The 14,799-nt window shown below is 48.4% G+C and overlaps 1 protein-coding gene and 1 pseudogene across 1 annotated transcript; both read right to left on the reverse strand.

Moving 5' to 3' along the window:
- Positions 1–718: 718 nt before the first annotated feature.
- LOC101771597 (indole-2-monooxygenase) lies at positions 719–2,525 on the reverse strand. The gene is made up of 2 exons (XM_004980821.2): positions 1,540–2,525; positions 719–1,442 (listed from the first exon to the last, which is right to left on the reverse strand). Exons 1-2 carry the CDS (start codon positions 2,443–2,445, stop codon positions 819–821), a joined length of 1,530 nt encoding a protein of 509 aa, XP_004980878.1. The 5' UTR covers positions 2,446–2,525; the 3' UTR covers positions 719–818.
- A 6,102-nt stretch (positions 2,526–8,627) lies between these two features.
- LOC101771997 lies at positions 8,628–9,516 on the reverse strand (annotated as a pseudogene).
- Between the last annotated feature and the right edge of the window lie 5,283 nt (positions 9,517–14,799).

The following is a 14,799-nucleotide window of genomic DNA, read 5'->3' on the forward strand; positions in this document are numbered from 1 at the left end:
GTTCGTGGTGCACATGGCAGAATGCACAGTCTATACATAGGAACCAGAAGTTGGCTTCGAAACCAAATCACTCATTAGTCCTTCAGTACTGCAGTGAACGCTATCTAGCTAGCTAATTTCCCCTTGAAATCAGTTTTCTTGCGTGGCCATGGGTAGCCTTCCACTTGAAGCCATGATGCCACTGAACCCCGATTCATTCGCTGGGGAGTCCAGTGCCGTGGTCGACTTCCTCGCCGACTACTACCGCAACGTCGATAAGTATCCGGTCATGGCCAACACCCAGCCAGGGACCATCCGTAAGCTTCTTCCGGAGGCAGCCCCGGAGTTGGTTGGTACTCAACAAGTCGTGGGAAATAGTGTAGTGTAAGGCCAACCATGATACCCTTATACTACCTATACTACTCATGTATACTACCCATACCACAGGCGTAGGTTTCAGTAGTATGAAATTAATCTTGACCGTCGGATATGTTTATACTAGTCATTTTCGAACACAAGTATAGTCTAGTGTTGTGTTCCGTAAAAGAGCTCATATAATATGTTATAAAACTTATTTGTGAAAGCTGAAGACAACACCAGGGGATAAATTCCAGAATAGGTGAGAACAAAAATTTAAAAGGGCAAAATTTGTTGATGGATGGAAATGCATAGAATGCTTATTACTCAATCGACTCACATCTCTTTTTTCTAGGAAACAAAGCTCTCATTAGTACTCTACGTTGGAAACAAAGCACTTATTGTTGTTCATAGCAGCTGAGATTGACTTACATATATTTATTTGCAAACAGGTGTGAAATGTGATACAATAATTCAGAAAGCTAGACATCCTGAGCCATGCGAGGGATAAGAAGAAGCTTCTCCTTACGGTGCACATCCATCCCATACGACTCTGACATATCGACGCCTGTCGACCCCGGCAGAAGCTCCCAGTTGAAGTGGTAGATGAGGTTGGCAAGAATGATTTCGAAAGTGGCGGTGGTGAAGTTTATACCCGGGCACATCCTTCGCCCAGACCCAAACGGCAAGAAACGGAAGTCGTTCCCCTGGAAGTCAGAAGCAGCATCCACGGCTTCTTCCATGAACCGCTCAGGCATGAACTCCTCTGCATTCTCCCAGTAGGTGGAGTCCCTGCCTAGAGCCCACGCGTTGACGATTACACGTGTCCCAGAGGGTATGGTATATCCCTCCACCTCCCATTCGGCCATGGACAAGTGGGGTATCAAAAGAGGCCCCGGCGCGTGGAGCCGCATTGACTCTTTCATCACCGCCGTCAGGTAGCTCATGCCGCTCAGGTCTTGTTCAGTGACCAGTTCCTTCCCCTTGGTTGCGCACCCCCGCACCTCAGCTTGAAGCTTGGTCATCACCTTGGGATTCCGCATCAGCTCAGCCATGGCGTAGTCTAGTGCTATGTAGGTTGTGTCCGTCCCAGCTTCAAACATGTCCTACATGAATATATCGGTAAGTAGAACTCCAAATCAAATTTAACCAAGCTAGTCCATGAAACGTCTCATATGTACCTCTCGTGAAAAATAAACATACCATCAGTATTGCCTTGACGTTGTCTCTGGTCAGGCCGTACTCTTGTTGAACGGAGAGCAGCACATCGATGAAGTCCTCCTCGTCCTCACCATCGACCGGCTTGGTCTTGTGCTTGTCGATGAGGCTGTCCAAAAGGTCATCCCATATCTTCCTGTGCTTCACGGCCTTGGCCGATACCAAGTCCAACCTCGCCAAGCTCGGGAAATAGTCGTCCAGGTTAAATCCCCCCAGGAGCTTGGCGTTCGTCTCTAACAGCTCCCGGAACAGCTGGTTCCGACCTTGTTCCCTGGGGAGCCTGCCCGTCACGGCCTGGCACACGATGTCGTTGGCGAAGAAGCTGAAGAGCTCGCTGACGTCGACCGCGATGCCCATGGCGGCGGCGGCCGTCACCTTGGCTAAAACCAGCTGGACCTCCTGCTCGCGGGCGGCGCGGTTGGACCGGACCTTCGCCGCGGTAAGGAGGTGGGTGGTGATCACCTTCCTGGCCTGGCGCCAGTACTCACCGTAGGGGGCGAAGCCGACGTCGGTGCAGCCGTAGAACAGGACGTCGGCCACCGCGGAGTGCGGCCGGGAGGCGAAGACGTGGTCGTGTGTGCGCAGGACGGCCTTGGCGGCGCGTGGGGAGGAGACGACGAGCGTTGGCACGGCGCCGAGGCGGAGGAGCATCACGTCGGGCCCGTGCCTCTTGGCGAGGTCGCGGAGGGAGTGGTGGGGAAGGGATCCGATGAGGTGGAGGTGGCCGATGATCGGGAGCTTGAACGGAGGCGACGGTAGCTTCCGGAGCAGCTTCTCTGTTCTTGACCTTGGTGTTGCCAAGTGCACGGCGACGAGGAAGAGGAAGAAGAGGAGGGCTAGGGACTCTGGAGATGCGTGTTCGTAGAGGTGCGCTAGCGCTGGAGCCGCCATGGCTGATCAACTAGTGTGCACAACACACGGCTTGCTAGCGCAACAAGTTAGAACCAGCTCGTTGCAGTTTTTGTAGAGCTCGGAAGTCGTGATCCGTCAGACAGCAAGAAGAGTATGCTATTTTTTTTCTTTTCTGCATCATCACTAGATCAGATCAGACAGGACCGACCAGATCTGATCTTTTATGAGAGAATCCTATCGAATAATCATCCTTTTTATTAAACTGCACCCGACGCAGACTTTCTTTATTTGCCCATGTGCTATTATATTAATTTTTATCTCGACTATATACCACTGTCCTCATGTATGTTGTGTACCAAGAGGAACACGAGACGATCGAGATTCCAATAAAATATGTGTTTGGTGCTGGATTAATTGGCATGCTTTTCTCTCAGATGAGCTGCGTGTAGTGACAGCGGCGCTCGCAATAGTTGGTCGGCGCACTGGTAGACGGGCAGCTCATGGATGCTACCGACGGCTCTGCAACTTGATGCAGTTCATGCACGCTGCTGGGTGGCACCCATGGTGCGATATGGCATTGGCATTGGCACTGTGGCGGCGGATCCGACCAGTAGCAGAAGCTCGCACAAGTCTAAATGTATCTAACTTTGATGAATTTTAATTTCAAATCTATGGAGGCTTTTGAGCTCGAACTAATTGAAATGGATCACACTTTAGTAGTGCTTTCAACATAAAAAATTGACACAAAATTTGGCGGTGAGCAGTCTGCCTAGCCCAGGCAGAAAAACAAAGGCTTGAAACAAACAAGCCCTTGGTGTGTGCCTGATAATCATATGTTCGAAACTCCGATCCTGTCGCCCTTGATTAAAATTCATAGTAGAGACCTATTGAGGATTAGCCCTGGCATCGATCCGGCCACAGGAGAGACCGGGAGCCAAGAAGTGAAGTAAGTTGCGTGCGTGCCTGACGGCGAGGAAGCACCTCCATTGAGCCACGAGGTGGAGTACGAGGCAGAGGCGAGATGGGATGTGTTGGGGACAGACTCACATGACGGAGAGTGGTGCATCTCCTACCTACCATCTGCCATTGCCGAGGGCCTTTCACCGTGCACCACTCCGGTTCGCTCTTTTGCGTCGCTGGGAGGAAAGGGACCGCCGAGCGTTGGGTGCCGCCACCGCTCCTGCGTAGTTCGCCATGGCCACCTCCTCCGAGAGCGCCCTCACCAGCGGCTCCAGCGCTGCACCTCATTCCAGGGATGGGGCAGCCGCTGCTGGGTCACATCCGCCCGGGGATTGGGCCGTTGCCGGGGAATAAGAGGAGCGCGGCAGAGAAGAAAAGGAGAAAACAGAGGAGCCGTGATTGACAGGGACGGAGGAAAGATGATGAGTGCGTACGGTGGGGTAAAAATGGAATTGGTTTTTGGTAGAAACATTTTCTAACTTGTGGTTTTTATGGGTCTCCACCTTATCCTCTCTCAATTGCATGATAGGTGGGTCCGACATGAGCGGTAAGGTGGTTCTGGTTTGGGTGAGAAAGGTTTTCAATTATGTTGGAAAACAGGCTTCGCGGAGGCTCAAACACAATGAGGTTTGAGCAGTCCTTGCAATTCAATTCCAAAGAAATGAACATATGTTTACATCGGGGTAGGGCTCTCCTTTTATAGTATCTCGGAGGACATTTTGCATTCCGCAATTACCCTCACTCACCCACTACAATCCTAGAATATGCTTTACATGGAGGTAACTTGTATAACTTGGTCTCCTCCTTGGATCACGCTTCTCACGCCTTTAGTCAGCTCCATGATTCATGCTCTCACATGGTTCCACAAATCATGCCTTCACATTTCCAACGCCTCCACGCTTCCTGACCTCATGACCGAAGCCATCTTAGCTTCGGGAGTCATGATCGCCATAGATTCGCACCTAAGAGACGCTAGCCTCGCGCCCTGCTCCTTGACTTGATTCAGCGATCCTGCATGAGACACTAAATAACTCAGCACTCGAGGTTAGCTTCGACTGCTCGAGGTCAAGCTTGGTTAGTGTTTGGTGATCTGTGATTGCCTCCGGGCTTCGAGGTAAGATTCAGGATAGCGAGGCTATGATTACTTTCCACGCCAGATTAACCACCCAAGGTTAGGGCCCCTCACCCGATGTTAATTATTTTGAGGGGCTAAGCTGTTGACGCTAAATGTAACGACCTCGAGGGTGACCATCTTTTTGGGCGATCCCCAACAGTAGCCCCTCGTGGGCAAGGCTCGACACCGACGACCGAACCCGTGACTTAAGGATCTGCTCCCAAAAAACGTCACTCTCGAGCATCGGTTAGAAATGAGCCAACAGTGACCTTTTTGGTCTTACGTGTCGATTTCCTATTGGGTGACCCTTCGTATCTAGCTCGTGGTTACAGGCGCCATTTCACGCATTTTACCATGCCTATAAAAGAGGGGGGTGGGGTCGCTTTCGTTTTTACCCTCGCGGCTGAAACCCTTGCGCTCCTGCTTTTGCTCGCTGCTTCCGTGCTTTAAGATTCATGCATTGTATGCTGTTGTCCTTGGTCTCGAGGATCTCGAAGGTAACAATGTTACTTGTGTCTCTCTTTTAGTGTGAGATTTTCCCTTGCTTGTCATTTTGGAGATGATGTTTCGATGCCTTGCAGCTGGCTCGTATTATGCAAACCGCTAGGCCCATGACATCAGAAGAGTTCACTAAACAAGCTGGGCTTCGCAACGAGGCTGCGGAAGACCAGGATTTGTCCAAGGCTGACGAGAAGCAAGGAATCAAGAGGATTGAGCTTTCTTATGCCTAGAAGAATAGGTGGGAAGATAATTGGCTAAGCTACTAGTTCTATATCAAGATTGACACAGCCGATGCGTCTGGTATCAACCAATCTTTCTATCCTTCTATGCACCCCTGGGCCCTATGGACATTGCTACTACCCCTGCATTTACAAGGTCCAAGGCAGTCAAGGAGTGCAAGGGCGCTTTCCTCCCGGACTCGAAGTCGATCCCCGACTGGATCTTGTTGAAGAGTTTTTAGCAGCCAACATTTGGCCCCTTTCTGATGGGTGGAGTCCATTGGAGATTGTGCCAAAAGAGGTTCCGTGGAGTACTAGCCCGCTCCTCTACCCTTGCTTTGGAGTGGAGCTGCCCGTGGATGCCAACCCCGGTCTTTTTGCAGAGGATGTTGAGAGGCATGCTGTTGATATAATTGGCCCGAGTATTGAGACTGAGCTGACGTTAGCTCGAAAGATCATTCACACGAGCTTCGGGTCAACCGTGTGTTCGAGGAACTTGGGGTCGATGTTAAGCCTTGTCCCAAACCTCGCAAGACCTTGAAATGGGAACGAGAGGCTGGCGCGACACGCTCGGAATAGGTTGGCGGCAGTGGCAGGTGGAAAAAGAGAAAGGCCGAGAGCACCGCTCCTAAGGCCGCGGCAGTGACTTCAAAGAAGGATGACAGCCAATCGAGGGTCGTGCTCGAGGTGCGAAAGCAAAATTAAAGACCTCGAGCCTCGAAGCTCAGAAGAAGTAAGAAACAATTGGACAAAGTTCCTCGAGCGAGGCCGCGCCCCTGTCTCTAAAGCCGTCCGAGTTGCGACCAAGTCCGAACTCGAGGCTGCCGGCGCGCTGGCCGGTATGAAAGAAAAGAAGTCTACGAGGAAGTCTCGCGTCGGCAAAGCCTTTGATGATGATGATGATATTGTTTTGGATGTGGACTTGTCTATGTTCCCTATATCGGTCCCCGAGGCTAGTGTTCCTTCAAAGGAGACTGAGACTAAGGTTGTTGCACCCCTTCTACAGCACGAGGCCAAACCTTTGAAGGAGAAGATCATGGATACCATTGCTAAGGAGATTAAGGCGTATACTTCGAAGGTGACAAAGCCAGGTAAACATGTCGTTGTACATTTGCCTAGGATGAGATTTTTTGATTTTGGTGATGCGTCATTTAGATTTCTGATGGAGCTGGAAAAAACCACTGGTGCACCTGGGGAGATATACAGGGAACCTCCTCTAATATTTAGGGTAAAACCTTATTCTACAGATTCTGAACTGTCACCCTCTCTGGAACGTTACAACGAGGCCTACAGCACCAACCTTAGACAGGAGCTCATTGCTGTTCATGTGCCGGGTTCAGGTGAGGACGATAATCGCTACAACCTACCCTTGTTGTGGGGAGCTAAGGATGGGATGCGTGGTGTAGATAGAGCAGCCAAGGAGGTTTTCAAGATGTCTGAGGGGGTTGTCGGTGAGGTTGGTGGGCATGGAGAAAGGGAGGAAGGAGAGGTTATCCCTACTCGAGGTCTTGGGAAATCCACTGTGCCTTTTGAGGTTGATTACGAGGACAAGTCTTTTAATCCTGAGAGTAAGCGCTTGCTCCTTAGTTTGTTTTGTCTGTACTTAATTTCTACTTTGCTATGCTTTGACGTGCCTTTCTTTTGACAGAGTATGAAAAATCAGTTAGACGTTTCGAGCAAAAGGACTTAGCTAGGATGTCAGCTACCATCGGATACAAGGTATTTTGTTCGACGCTTGCTATTTGTTTCTTATCTCTCTTTTTTTACGAGGCTTTTCATTTTGGTGTTTCGATTTTGCAGTCCATCATCCTTGGGAAGATGCTATGGAGAAGGCTGCGGCTAAGGAAAAGAGCATGCTAGCCGAGAGCACGAAGATGATGCAGCTAGAGGCTAGAGTTGCAAAGCTTGAGGAGGAAAGCAAGGTTTTATATGCCTTGAAGAATGAGCTCGCCGATTCTAACTCTGACCTTAAAAACAACAACGTGCTGCTAACAAATACCTACAGCGAGCTCGTGCAACAAGTTGAGAAGCTGGAGAAAAGACCCGAAGACAATCTTGGTGTTTTGGAGAAACTCCGAAGCGCCACAGAAAAAGACGCACAGACTATCACAGAGCAGGAAAAAATGATTCATACCCTTGGTCAGGATCTCAAAGAGCAAAAGACCTTTGTTGTGGAAGCAGAGCGGGCTCTCAAGGAAAAGTTCGCTGAGATCTATGAGGGGTACAAAACTGCTCTTGCAAAGTTTGGCGCAGAGCCTCTTTTGTTTCTGGGTGATGAAAGTGTAAAAGAAATATTTGATTGGGTGGAAGAGGAGTTCAAAGGCCTGCCCGAGGTTATTACTGGCAGCAGCAACTTTGCTGCTTCCTTCTGCCTTGATAGCGCAGTTCAACTCCTTGAAAAGAACAGCTACTCTCATTTCTTAACACTCGTGGCTCGCACCTATATGTTCCCCTCGGCCTCGGAGCTTGACGAAGAGGAGAAATCTAAAAATTTGAGAGCCACGAAGATAAATTTCTTCAAACAGCTTTGGGCTACCTCCGGGCGAGAGTACACAAGGCTGGTTGCTCAAGAGCGGCTTGCACAGGTTAGGGTTCACATAACTTTGTATTTCATAAGGTTTTCATTTTTTCTGTTGATTTCCTGATGTTGTTCCTCTTGTGTTCGTAGGCCAAGGCATAGGAAGCAAAAGGCGAAGGTGGGAGCGAGAACGGTGATGCTGATCAAGGAGGGCAGTGATTATCGAAGCTAGTTAGAGATTTGTTTTGTGGTTTGGGATGTTTTGATAAACTTGATACTTAGTTGGCTGCTTTTGCAGGCCAGATTGTAAATATTTGTTGCTCAGCCGGAACTTACATGCTCGAAGCTGGTTACTTTTGGCGTTTGTACCTTCACGGATTTCTTTTTGTCTTAACGTTTTTATGTTTGAGTTATTCTACTCAAATGGCAACAAAGCTGTAGCTTAAAGAAACGAGCAATGTTTTAGTTTAAAACGTCACCCCTGCCCTAGTTTCTTTATGCGTAGGTTTTGTTGACTTTGCACGCTTGTTGTCTAAGCTTAAACGGAGCTTAAAAACGTCACCCCCTTCTTGGCATGTGGGTCTTACCCGAGGCAATTCTCTCATGGAAAGAGGATGAAAACGATTTTTGTTTGCCAAAAAATGTCACCCCCGCCCTTTTATCCTTTTTTCGAAAAAACGTCCAACCTCACCCTTTTCTTTTGCATGAACGAGGTTAAGTGAGTATTGACAAACCACAAGATAAGTCAATAGAAAACTTGTTTTCGAGTTATGTTGACTTAAAAATATGACAGTTTGGTTGAAATCGCAACCCTTATGATGTGTTTGGTTGGGCTGTGGCTTTTCAAAAAGCTGCTCTGAGCTGTGGGGGCTGTTGAAAAGCAACTGTGAGAAAGCAGCTGTGGGAAAAGTATATGGCCGTTTGGTTAGAGCAGATGTGGCTTTTGAATAAATTTTTGAGTGGACCCTGCATGTCATCCACAGTCCACCCCACTCAACTCTCTCCCTCTCTCGCTGATGAGCGGGTCTAACCCTTCTTCCTCCCGCTGGCTAGTCCACCCCACAGCACCCCGAGTAGCACCAGGGCCGCAATGGCATCCACGACGATGTAGTCCACAATCAGGGTGAGGTCCATGACGGCGATGGCCTGCACCTCGCCTCCTCCACCTCGCACCACGTGGCGGGCACCGTAGCACCAACGGCATCTAGGAGGCGGTAGCACCCCGTGGGCACGCATGCGTCGACAAGGAGGTTGAGGCCGGTCTGTGCTGCCAAGAGCCCGCCCACGGCGCCCGCGCAGGTGAGCCCCACCTCGGTGACGAAGTAGGCTGCCGCCGCCATGGTGCCCTTCGGCGCGGAGGCGGAGAGTGATGAGGAGACGGATGCCATGGCAGCGGCGAGGAGGAGGAGACGCGCGATGATGAGTGTGTGCTGCTGGAGGTCGGAGGCCGGGAGCGAGACGGCAAGGAGGCCTGCGGCATGGGCGAGGAGGAGGAACGACAGGGAGAGGAGGAGTGGGAGGTGGGGCAGGAGTAATGGGAGTGGGAGGAACGGGAGCAACGGTGGGAGGAGCAGCAGCGGGAGGAGCGTCGTGGAGGCCAGTGGGAGGAAGGCGAACAGGAGCATGAGGAGTAGCGGGAGGAGGCAGAGGAATGGGTGGCGGAGCAGGCGGAGGAGGCGGTGGTGGAGGGAGGACGGGGAGAGGTAGGAGACGGTGGCAATGAGGAGGTGGGACTGGGAGGTCGCGAGGAGGGAGAATATAAGGGCAAGGTGGCACGCGAGCAGCAGCGCCTCCGCCATTGGGGTTGGGCAGCGTGGTCGGGGAAGTCCCGAGGAGGAGGAGCACCAGCCAGCGGGCGGCGGGCCACTGAGGTGATTGTCGGGTGGGGGGGACTGGTGCGGGTGACGGGGAGTGGACAGGAATAGAAGGGGAAAACGAACCATTATCCTCCATAACAAGTGGTAGGTGGGTAATTTTTTGCCCCAAAAGCAGCTAAAAGCAGGGGGAAGGTGCTTTTGATTTTGGGCAAAAGCACGTATGGCTTTGGACAAAAGCACGTATGGCTTTTAGGCCCTTTGGTTGGCTTTTGGCTTTTGCAAAAGCAAAAGTAGGTTGGAAAGTCCAACCAAAGGCACCCTTAGTTGCTTCAACCATGAAATTTTGCGAGGTTGAGAAAATAGGGAAATAGGGTGCCTTTTTTGAAAAAATGTCAGTCTTTCTATTCTATTGTGAGAGCTTTGGCTGAGGCTAGGGCCTTCGTGCGAAAGGACAAAATGAATTTTCGACTCTGAAAAATGTCACCCCCCTTGTCCTTTTGCGCAGAGGGGGTTTAGACTCAGCATGGCTTATTCCGAGTGTTATCGCTGCCTTTGATCGCTTGCTGCAGCCTTTCTATTCTCTGAGTTGCAAGTTCAAGGCCAATCACTGTGGTGTTTGAGTGAGAAAATACGTTTATGTGCATATAGTGTGCATTCAATGTTAGACTATGCAGCTTAGTGCTGCTTTAAAATATCTTGCGCAGAAACGTAGGTTTTCAACATGCAGGAATGTGAGGTTAGGCAAGTTGTTGTTGCATCTGAGACTTGTGCAGACACGCAAGTTTTCAATGCACAGAAACTCAAGGTTAGGCAACTTGTTGTTGCATCTAAGACTTGCGCAGAAACGCAAGTTTTCAACGTGCAAAAACGCGAGGTTAGGCAACTTGTTGTTGCATCTAAGACAAAGATCATAGGGGGAACTTCATTTCATTGAATAATGGAAATTTTACAAGGATCTACCTCATTAAAAACATTGCCTCCAGAAAGGAGGCCCTGTAGCAAGGAAAAGAGTGCAATCCAAATTTGAAAATGTAAAGTGCTATGGAGTAAATTCATTACCCTCAGCGTTGTTTATAACCTTACAAGCCGAGGGTAGTGTTGAACAAAATGCTAAGGGTAGTACTCACGCAAGCTATCGATATTCCAAGAGTGTGGCAGCTCCGTGCCAAGCTGATCCGTAAGATGAAAAGACCCTGGCCTATTGCTTTGCGTGACAAGGTATGGCCCTTCCCAGGCTTCCTATAGTTTCCCGAGGTCCTCCCAATTTTTCTTCCTCTTGATGACAAGGTCACCCACTTTGATTTCCTTGCGCACCACTTTTTTGTTTCTCCACCTTCTCGTTTCTTGATGGTACTTGTCAATATTTTCAGCAGCTTGCAGTATCTCAAGCTCTATCATGTCTTTTTCAATTCTTATATCATCTGGGTTAACCTCGGGCTGCAACACTCTCAAGCTATTGTTTTTTATTTCCTTTGGTGTCACTGCCTCGGAGCCAAACAGCAATCAGAAGGGTGTGAAGCCTGTCACTTGAGATGCAGTGGTGTTGTGGGACCAGATTACCCTCGAGAGCTCATCCACCCATTTCCCTTTCTTCTGATCAAAGAGACATTTCTTCATACCTGAGAAGATCAAGCCATTTGCTCTTTCCACCGCCCCGTTTGACAGGGGATGATATACTAAGGTGAATTTTACTTTAGTACCAATGCTGGCACAAAACTCTTTGAAATTATAACAACAAATTGCTTGTCGTTATAAACAATTAGCTCCCTAGGTACTCCGAATCTGCAGATGATGTTCTGCCAAAAGAATTTTTGGACTGAGCCCGAGGTTATATTTGCCAGCGGCTTAGCCTCGATCCACTTCGTATAGTCAACTACTACTATGGCAAACTTGCAATTTCCTTGAGCTGTCAGGAGTGGGCCTACTAGGTCCATACCCCATCTTTGTAAGGGACAAGTTGGTGAGATATGTTGTATTGGCAGCGATGGCGCATTTTGCTAGTTTGCTATTTTTTGTCAAGCTTCACAGCTTCGCACGAGGCTTTGTGCATCCTGGAATGTTGTGCGCCAGTAAAACCCCTACCTCAATGCTTTACTCACCAAGGCTTTCGATCCGATATGCGACCCGGAAAAACCCTTGTGAATCTTAGCTACTAGCTCTTTCCCGCTTTCTGTGTCTATGTACCGAAGCCAAGGGGTCGATATCCCAGACTTGTATAATTTTCCAACAATAATTGTGTAGCCCCTAGCTTTTTGCTTTAATCTAGCTAGTTCAACCTCATCATAGGGTTTGAAGTACCCTCTCATATAAGCCATGATTTGAGCTCTCTAGTCAAAACTTTAGATTGCATTTATTGTCTTCGGGGTTGGATCTTTTGTCGATGGCGTGCGAATGACCTCGTAAAATACATCGGGGGGCATGGGCTGACTCTGTGCTGCAGCTTTTGCAAGTGCATCAGCCTCATCATTTTCCGCCCTTGGGATATGTTGTACCGTGAAGCCCTTGAAATGCTTTTCCATCGCTCTTACTGCTGCAAGATACTTGACTAGCTCCGGCTCTCTAGCCTCGCTATCCTTTTCTATATGCTCTTTGAGTCTGTCTTTATTACGAATACTTGCTAACCTAGGGCCTTCATTTTCCTTAGCCCCATGAGCAGTGCTTCATATTCTGTGGTGTTGTTTGTAGACCTCGCATCATTTGCAAAGCTTAGCCTTGCAGCATATCCCATTTTGACTGCCGATGGCGAGGTTACAATAGCCAAGATTCCAGTCCCTCTATCACACCAGGCACCATCACAGTGTATAGCCCATGGAGTCTCGATCTCGTCTTGGCTAGCACATGGAGATGTCCAATCTACGATGAAATCTGCCAGGACTTGTGATTTTATAGCACTCCTTCTCTCGAAGTCCACAACAAATTCTGACAATTCTGATGCCCATTTAGTGATCCTCCCCGAAGCTTCTCTATTTGAAAAGAGATCTTGTAGAGGTTTGTTAGTAACTGCCATGATTCTGTGGCCCTCAAAGTAATGTCGCAGCTTGCGTGCTGCCATAACCACTGTGTACACAATCTTCTCTAGCTCCGAATAAAACAGCCTCGAACCTGATAGTGCTTCCGATGCAAAATAGACTAGGATCTGTTTTAGCTTTGCCATCGACTTCTTTTTCTTGAATCAGGGTGGCGCTGACGGCTGTATTCGAAGCTGGCACATAAAGCAAGAGAGGTGATTTGGCTCTAGAGCGCACAATTTGGTCATGTTCGCCAAGTAGTCTTTGAGGTATTGAAAAGCCTCACTTTGTTACTCCTCCCACTCAAAATTTTTAGAGTTTCTCAGGACCTAGAAGAATGGTAAGCTTCGCTTCACGGCTCTTGAAATGAACCTGTTAAGGGTAGCAACTCTTCTAGTTAGCCTCTGGACATTCTTCAGCGAGGCTGGCTCCCTCATATCAAGCAGTGCCTGGATTTTGTCTGAGTTCGCTTGGATGCCTTATGTTGTAACTAGACATCCCAAGACTTTGCCTCACTAAACCCCAAACACACATTTCTCAGGGTTGAGCTTCAGGTTTGCTGCTCTCAAGTTGGCGAAAGTTTCCGCGAGGTCGAGGATGTGGTCTTTCCTCTTATCACTTTTCACAACTATATCGTCAACATAAGCGAGAATATTTCTACAAAGCTGTTTGGAGAGGATGATTGCTATCATTATTGAGAAGGTTTTCCCTACTATTTTTAGCCCCATGGGCATCCTCACAAAGCAAAAGGTCCCGAATGGTGTTACCAATCCTATTTTTCTCTCATCCTCTTTTTTTTATTTTGAGCTAATGGTAGCCTGAGAATAAGTCCAATAATGGTAACATTTCACTATTGGCAGCATCGTCCACCACCTTGTCTACTCTTTGCAATGGGTAGTGATCTTTCAGGCAAGCCTTGTTTAGGTCAGTGAAGTCTATGTACATTCTCCACCTGCCGTTCTTCTTTTTGACTGGAATAGTATTGGCTAGCCATTCTGGATAGATAATGGGCCATATGACATTAGCCTCGAGGAGTCTTTCAATCTTGGCCTTCACTACTTGAGCTTTTTCATCTGACATTTTTTGAGCTTTTGCTTTTTTGGCTTCATGCTAGGCTTGATGTTGAGGTTGTGCTCTATTATCTCTTTGTTGACCCCTTGGAGGTCACTTGAGGACCAGGCAAAAACATCTTTGTTTTTGTTTAAGAAATCGATTAACTCCTTCTCCTCCTCGGGCTTGGGGTTGGCTCCTATTGTGACGTATTTGTCAACAACATAGTCATCCAAGAGGACTCTTTTTGTTTCGCCATCCACACTTATTTTTATCTTCTCTTTGTCCCTTTTGGGCTCAACATATGGTTTTTTCTTTTCTTACTCTTCAGCCTCATTGGGGGTTGTTAGGTGGTGGACATTCTTTTGTCCTGGGGTTACACCCTTTTCTATATTTCTGGCGGTTTGCTAGTCGCCATAGATTGTGATGACTCCTTTCAGAACTAGGATTTTCATGCATAGAAATAGTTGCCTGATTGCTGCATCGAACTTGTTAATGAACCCTCTCTCGAGGATGGTGAAGTAAGGGTAGTACATTTCAATGACATCAAATGTGATGCGCTCTATTCTTGCATTGTCGAGGTTTCCAAATGAAACTGGAAGTGCTACCTTTCCCAGGGCTTTAACTAGCCTCCCCCTGAAGCCAAGTAGTGGGACTTCTGCTGGCTCGAGCAAGTGCTGGTCAATTTTCATCTCCCTAAAGGTGTTTGTGAAGATGATATCTGCGGAGATGCCATTGTCCACTAGGACCTTCCCTATCTTCCAGCCAGTAATGGTAGCCTCGATTACCATTGCATCGTTATGCAAGGTTGTTTTCAATTTGAAGTCTTCTTCTATGAAAGAACTTGGCATGTGTGCCCATTCCGGCTTAGCTGGGGGACCATCAGGTATGATTGTGTTCACCTGCCTAAAACAATCTCTTTTTTAGCCTTTTGTTCTTGAACTCGAGGGAACAGCCATCGGCGATTGGCATTATCATGCCATAGGTTGGTATAGCATTGGAGTTGTCCTCGCGATGCTCGGATTGTTAGGATCCCCCTGAGATTGGCATTATCATGTTGTAGGTAGGTAAGGCTTTAGGATTGTTGTTTTGTGGGTTAAGCTCAGCTTTTGGAATTTCATTGGGTAGATTTGGTGGTGGTAGTGGTATTTCATGGTGGGGTTGAGAAGGTACGAAGTTTGCATTCTACGAGGTTGGTTGAGCACGA

The sequence above is a fragment of the Setaria italica genome, chromosome VIII (assembly GCF_000263155.2).
Source record: "Setaria italica strain Yugu1 chromosome VIII, Setaria_italica_v2.0, whole genome shotgun sequence".
Taxonomy (NCBI): Eukaryota; Viridiplantae; Streptophyta; class Magnoliopsida; order Poales; family Poaceae; genus Setaria; species Setaria italica.

What these genes read in the sequence shown, in the direction of transcription:
- LOC101771597 (XM_004980821.2), bottom strand. Translation starts at nt 2,445, where the DNA reads ATGGCGGCTCCAGCGCTAGCGCACCTCTACGAACACGCATCTCCAGAG. An exon ending in ACGTCAAGGCAATACTGATG is followed by an intron (nt 1,443 to 1,539) that starts GTATGTTTATTT and finishes ATATTCATGTAG; the next exon opens with GACATGTTTGAAGCTGGGAC.